This window comes from Montipora foliosa, chromosome 9 (assembly GCF_036669935.1).
Source record: "Montipora foliosa isolate CH-2021 chromosome 9, ASM3666993v2, whole genome shotgun sequence".
Classification (NCBI taxonomy): domain Eukaryota; kingdom Metazoa; phylum Cnidaria; class Anthozoa; order Scleractinia; family Acroporidae; genus Montipora; species Montipora foliosa.
Window position 1 is genome coordinate 17,142,106 of NC_090877.1, and position 7,062 is coordinate 17,149,167.

General features: G+C 39.1%; 1 protein-coding gene across 1 annotated transcript; it reads left to right on the forward strand.

Moving 5' to 3' along the window:
- Positions 1 to 175: 175 nt before the first annotated feature.
- LOC137971506 (uncharacterized) lies at positions 176 to 6,567 on the forward strand. The gene is made up of 2 exons (XM_068818323.1): positions 176 to 1,403; positions 6,220 to 6,567. Exons 1-2 carry the CDS (start codon positions 474 to 476, stop codon positions 6,565 to 6,567), a joined length of 1,278 nt encoding a protein of 425 aa, XP_068674424.1. The 5' UTR covers positions 176 to 473.
- The last annotated feature ends 495 nt before the right edge of the window (positions 6,568 to 7,062 follow it).

The window sequence follows — 7,062 nt, forward strand, 5'->3', positions numbered from 1 at the left end:
AGTGGCTATAATAGAAGGAATTTCCGATGAACAGAGCTTAAAAATTTGAAATAAAACGCAGAATAAAACTAAGAATGCAGAGCGCCTAAAAACGTGACTGCCCGCCATGACTGCCCGCCGTATCCTATAAACGAACGATCTGAAGGCTAAAAAACGATCTGAAGGCTAAAAACGGCAAAACATCTAAAGAAGTTGCAGAAGCTATTGTTGATCTCGCTAAACAGATAGAGGGGTCTTCCGAAGCTCAAGTCATAGTCTCAGGACTTGTAACACGAAAGGACAAGCTTAATGATAAAGTCTCAGAGGTGAACAAGCACTTGACGAAGTTTTGCCGTCAGAATGATTGGAGATTTATTGAACACAATAATATAAACGAAAAGGGGTTAAACCGTGGAGGTCTACACCTGAATTTTGCAGGTAACAAGCGTATTTTTAAGAATTTTTATCATGGTCTAGCTCATTGAACTTTTACTATGACTTCCATTAATGCCGTGCCGTTGGAAGGCAACAGTCAGGAGTCATCGAGAAGTCCGACTCAAAATCCTATTGATCGTTCTCGAGTATTGCCCTCCAAACGCGGTTTTAAGCTGGCCTCGCTGAATATAAATAAATTGACCACTCATCTTGATGAACTCAAGATCTTTCTCGTAAGTAACGATATAGATGTTCTCGCAATTAACGAGACTAAACTAAATGAATACATCACCGATAATGAGGTCAGTATCTCTGGTTATGATATAGTTAGACGTGATAGAACTACATATGGAGGTGGGGGCGTTTGCTTTTATGTAAAAAAGTCAATTAACTTTTCGGTGCGCAACGATCTTTGCATGGGCAGTCTTGAGAACCTTTGTATTGAAATACGCAAACCTCGTTCTAAATCATTTATTGTTGCTACGTGGTATAGACCACCTAATTCGCTTGTTCGTATATTTTCACCTTTTGAAGAGTTGATTGGGAAATTGGATTCCCTTAATACTGAATTCTACCTTTTAGGGGATCTAAATTGCAATATGGCCGCATCCCAGTTTGATAGCGATACACGCAAATTATTAACTATCACGGATGTTTATGGTCTTCAACAACTCATAACAGAACCAACAAGAATAACCGAAACTTCTGCAACATTGATTGATTTAATTTTTACTAACTGTCCTGACAAGGTGTTATGCTCAGGTGTGCGTCATATTGGCATTAGCGATCACAGCATGGTCTATGTCTATCGAAAATTAGCCATTAATGGACAGAGTAAGGGTCACACTAATATAACCTATAGGAATTTTCGAAGTTTTAACCGTGATAAATTTCGTAGCGATGTTGCATCTCAAGATTGGGATCACATAAACAATTCTTCCAATCCAAATGATACGTGGAATAAATGGAAGGAATCCTTTTTGGCTATTGTTAACAAGCACGCTCCATTGAGAACCACTCGTGTTCGCGCGCGGGGTTCCCCATGGATTACTTCTGAGCTTAAAAAACAGATGCACGATCGAGATATTTTGAAACTCAGAGCAATTAGATCAAAAAATCCTAATGATTGGGTTCACTTTAAAAGACAGCGGAACAAAGTCAATAGTGCGACTAGGCTAGCGAAGCAAGTTTATTATCAAAATATGCTAAACGAGCATAAGGGTGATTCCCGCAAAACCTGGCAGATCATCAATGAGCTGTCTTCCCGAAATTTCGTGGAAACGTCTGTGAAACAACTGAATGTAAATGAGCAATCAGTAACAGCTCCAGCAGAAATAGCGCACGAATTTAATCGTTATTTTGCTACCATTGGCCCGAAACTTGCTAGTGATATTCCTTCTTCAGATGGCAACAGCTATCTGAATTATCTCACTAGCACGGATAAGGAGTTTCAGTTCCGCCCAACCTCCACAAATGAAGTATTTTCACTGCTGAATAAACTGAAAAAATCAAAGGCAGTCGGCCTTGACAAAATTTCTTCTCGACTTATTCGTGAATGCGCAGATCTTATTTGCAAACCGCTGTGCTATATCTTCAATCAGTCATTAAATGTAGGTGTGTTCCCAGACGACTGGAAGTGTGCACGGGTCACTCCACTATTCAAACAAGGGGAACGTGATGACCTAAACAATTACCGCCCAATTTCCGTTATCCCGGTTATAGCCAAAGTGTTCGAAAGAATAGTTTATAACCAATTATATGCGTACCTAACAAAGCATAACGTAATATGTAAATGCCAATCTGGTTTTCGCTCTATTCATTCCACCGTTACGGCTCTACTTGGGGCTACGAATACTTGGGCTTACAACATTGACCGAGGAAAAATAAACGCTGTTGTTTTCCTAGACCTAAAAAAAGCGTTCGATACCGTTAATCACGAGATCCTCTTATCTAAATTAAATAATTACGGCATACATGGCATTTCTTACAACTGGTTTAAGTCCTATTTGGACAACCGCACTCAAAAGTGTGCCATTAATGGATCACTTTCTAAAACTTGCTCACTAAGTTGCGGCGTCCCTCAAGGGACTATTTTGGGTCCATTGTTGTTTTTGCTATATATCAATGATCTGCCAAACTGTCTAACGAATTGTGTGCCATGGATGTACGCAGATGACACCCACCTAACATATGCGGGTGACAATACAGGCGACATAGAATCAAGACTTAACCATGATCTAGAAAATGTTAAAAAATGGTTGATAGCAAACAAACTTACCCTGAACATGACAAAAACCGAATTTATGCTGATTGGATCAAGGCAGAGGTTGTATGCTCTCACAAATCCTCCAATTCCCGAGATTAATGGTGCTCCTATCACTCAAGTTTCTGTTGCTAAATCCCTGGGCGTGCTTATTGATAATAATCTTAACTGGAGTAGCCATGTCGATAAACTGACAAAGAAAGTAGCTTCTGGAATTGGAGCCCTCAAACGTATAAGGCATCTCGTTCCTCAGACGACATTGCGCTCTATTTATCACGCTTTACTTCAGCCGCACTTTGACTACTGCAATGTCGTCTGGGGAAACTGTGGTATCACGTTACATGACAAATTACAAAAACTGCAAAATAGAGCAGCCAGAGTTTTGACCTTCTCTAATTTTGATGCAAATGCTAGCGAGCTATTCAAAATTTTAGGCTGGAAAAATCTAGTTAGCCAGCAACAAATTGCGCTGGCCACAATGGTCTATAAGTGTCTTCAGGGGCTAGCACCGGAATATCTATGTTCTAAATTTACAAACCGCGAATCTGTTTATAGTTTAAGAGACTCTGAAAGAAAGCTTAATGTTCCGTTTCCGCGGACAAATTATTATAGAAACAGCTTCAGATATAGAGGTGCTACTGTCTGGAATAGCTTACCCCTCAAAGCGAGACAAGCAGAGTCTCTTGGGCTTTTCAAAAATCTGATTAAAGACATATTTTAGTATAGAGCACGGCATTCATGGAAAGCAGCTTTAGAATTAATATAGTTTAATTGTATTTTATTGTAATCATTTTAAAATTTTACCTTTTGTAATTTAGATTTTAGCATTGTTTGTAATCTTAGCTGATGATTTTACCGTGCATAAATAATAAAATATCATATCATATCATATCTATCATCAATGAAAAACCAAGTGAGCTTTCGCGCGCAAACATGATAATCTTCACACGTGAAAATATCGCTGTTGCTATGGTCACATATAAAAATCGGGCCTTCTGATGCCTGTCGTGAAATGATCTCTTATTTCATTGGTGTTTATATAATAAATAGAATATTACATGACCGCTTGTAGATACGAAATTTCTCTTCTCGTGTTGAAAAATTTTTAACATATTCGCTGCGCTCGCTCATGAAATATTTTTCAACACGAGACAAGAAATTTTGTACCTCCAAGCGGCTATGTAATATCTTCTATATTCCCAAGGTTTGAATTGGGTACAACATTGATTTAGCCGATTAGGCCCATTTATTTCGTGGACTCAAAGCAGTACATACATCAGTATTACAAAATGGAAGCTACATTCCTGAACTGCAATAAAACATAACACCTTTATCTTCATCAAATTGTTGTTAAGGGTGGAAAATCTCTTTTTGCAACATTGTCCTCAATTGTTCCTTCTATGGTAGCGTTCTTCTCCAGTTTCCCAGAAGTCGAAAAGGGATCAGATATTCACTAAGAAACAGTGACTTCAATATCAATATTTTTAACACTATTAACTACGGAAGCATTCTTTGAGATATCAAGGACCTCACAAACTAGCTGGTCATATACGACGCATTCCCTCGACGAGTGTGATGGTCTACCAAGTGTATTTTGGGAGATGTGATGCAACGAAATCGAAATTAATTATTTCACGTGAAATTAATGTACATATAAAACGGTGTCCTAGCTGGAGACTTTTGAACAACTGACTTTGTTTTGCGAGCAGAAAATTTATTTAACAAGATCGTTTTTTGGTGTATTATAGATTGTGTGACACAGGAACCTGCATTATATTAATGTTCTGTTAAAGACTTGCCTGTACGTAGAGTAGCCGAAATTTGTCATATTGATCAAGGAAGTGTATATAGAATAGCAAAAGAACCGTTTGTTTTTTCAAAAAAATTGTAAGGAAAGTGTTCAGAGTGGCCCAAGCCCCAAATTGAGAAGCCGGCAGACAAGACTGCTTCTGAGAACGGTAGTCCGTCTATGAGAAAGAGAAGGGATTTTACTTCACTTGTAAGCGGCTCATGGAAGAGGCAGGAATCTCATAAAGGAAGTGTCCGTAATTATAAGAGCAGTATCCCTTCACCACAACGAGTCACCAAAATTGAATGGGTCTAAAATGGTAAAACCGTAATTCGTACTAAAAATGCAGCGGTGTAAATGGTGAGCTAATAAACCGGGACTCTGAAAAAACGCAGACTGCAGACTGTGCAGACCGTCTGTAAAATGAAAATTCTGTTAGCCTGAATTGGGCCTAAATGACATTCTGTTAGCCTAATTGGGCCTTAATAACATTCAGGTTAGCCTGTTTACGGTTAGCTCTAAATAATAGTGAGGGTAACGCCATATTTTACCCCTGGTCTGCTCGGTCTGCACGGTCTGCACGGTCTGCACGGTCTGCACGGTCTGCACAGTCTGCAGTCTGCGTTTTGGCGTGACCGTAATAAACCGGAGTTATATAAGTTTTACAATTTACCTGCCTAGTGGGACCTGTTTTCAAGTAGCTTTTTACCGATTTGTGCATGGTGACGTTCTCAATTACTGGGTATATATATGTAAATGAAAAATTTGCAGTTTTATTTATCTACAGATAGTTGATAAAAGTTCGCCAAAAAGTTTATGAATATACTTTTATTATATACCGAAGATTTCGCAGTAATTTAAATCTCATTAACTGCGAAAGATTTTCCCCACAAATATTGGAGCCACAAATTTCGCAGTTATCAAAATGTCATTAACGGCGAAAGATTTCCCAATGAATGTATGTTGGAATCACAAATTTTGCAGTTATTGAAATGTCAGTAACAGCGAAACGTTTCCCCCTAAATATATATTAGAACCACAGATTTCGTAGTAAATGAAATGTCACTAACGGCGAAAGTTTCCCTCTAAAGATGTATTGGAACCACAAAATTCGCAGTTCTCTATATTATTACGGGACAGATTTTGTAGACACAGCTGCAGCGTTTTAACTTTTTTATGCTGGCATGGAACTTCAGCACTCTGCCGTTTCCGGCAGCTAACTCTCTCTCGGGGATTTAAACTACGAAAACTGGCGTTTTCATACGCTCTTGCGGAGCTATGATTGATTGACTGGCAATAAACTAACTAAACTAACATCCAGGAATTGTCCCACTCCTTCAAGTTCTTGAATTTGACAAGTCCAGGAAAGAATAATATGAAGACATGCAAGAGACGGTCGATCAGGAATCTTAGCGAAAGTGAACGAAAAATGGGGAAATACCAGATGGAAGGACGAGAGTACCTTTAATTATTTCGCCTTCGAGAAATTTTGCATTCTTTCTCGCTCCCTATCAAGCACACCTACAGAGAAACACCAAAGATTTGTACGTCGATATCACATACACAAATAACAATGGATTTCCAGACCTTTATTACTGAACATGGTTGCTTTTAACGAAATTACCATGGAGCCGAGTTTAACGCGGTTGCGAGAGTTCTTTTGAATAAACAAGACAGCGATGCCTACGCAATAGCTATTCGTGAAATATTTACCCACATTACTAAAATACACTCCTCGTTTAAAAATGGGCAGACTCTTCGGCAGATCATGGTAGATTTTGATCAAGCAGAATATAACGGCTTTGAAAGAAGTATCGGAGCGGAACTCTGCGAGAAAAGTTTGCGCGGGTGTACTGTGCACTGGAAAACGTCTGCTAATCGAGTAAGTGATATTGTTACAAAACGCAAAGACGAATATAAAATCTTTCGCTACATTCGACATGCCATACAAGATCTAACGAATCAAACAGACGTCAAGTTGGCTTTCGACGTCCTTTGTGGTGTAAAGAATATAGCCGAGGCGAAACATCTCTTTCCACCTGATCTAGCTGCTACTTGTAATCAACAAACCAATGCCCATTGGTCTCAGTCAGCGCTTTGAGTGAGGTGGTGGATAAGAGAGAGAATTCTGAAAATGTTTTGTAAGGCCTACACTTTACGAGATAACGAAGAGTGGGACGCGGCACCCAATACTAACAATGCCGTCGAGTCCCTAAATAGTCAGTCATTTGGTGAAGGACATAACATTACGTAACATTACGATGCTCATGAAGAATATTTACATGAAAGACAGGTTACATGCCGTCAAAATTGTCGCAAGTGAGCAAAACATTAATGCAAGTTACAAGAATAACACCCAAGTAGCAAAGGAAAAGAAAAAAAAGAGAAAACGATCTCGATTAAGTTTGAGAGGAGAAAACAGTTCGCTAAATGAAAGCGAAGCCCAAGTGGAACAAACACCTCCCGATAAGAGAGCGAGGTTAGACAAACGACCATCAAAACGGAAATTACACGTAGGAGAAACGATGATTGGGACACACGGGTTGAAGTAGAGTACGAAGAGAATGTTGACGGAGTTGCAAAGAATCTTGGATGG

What these genes read in the sequence shown, in the direction of transcription:
- LOC137971506 (XM_068818323.1), top strand. Translation starts at nt 474, where the DNA reads ATGACTTCCATTAATGCCGTGCCGTTGGAAGGCAACAGTCAGGAGTCA. An exon ending in AGGAATCCTTTTTGGCTATT is followed by an intron (nt 1,404 to 6,219) that starts GTTAACAAGCAC and finishes AAAAATGGGCAG; the next exon opens with ACTCTTCGGCAGATCATGGT.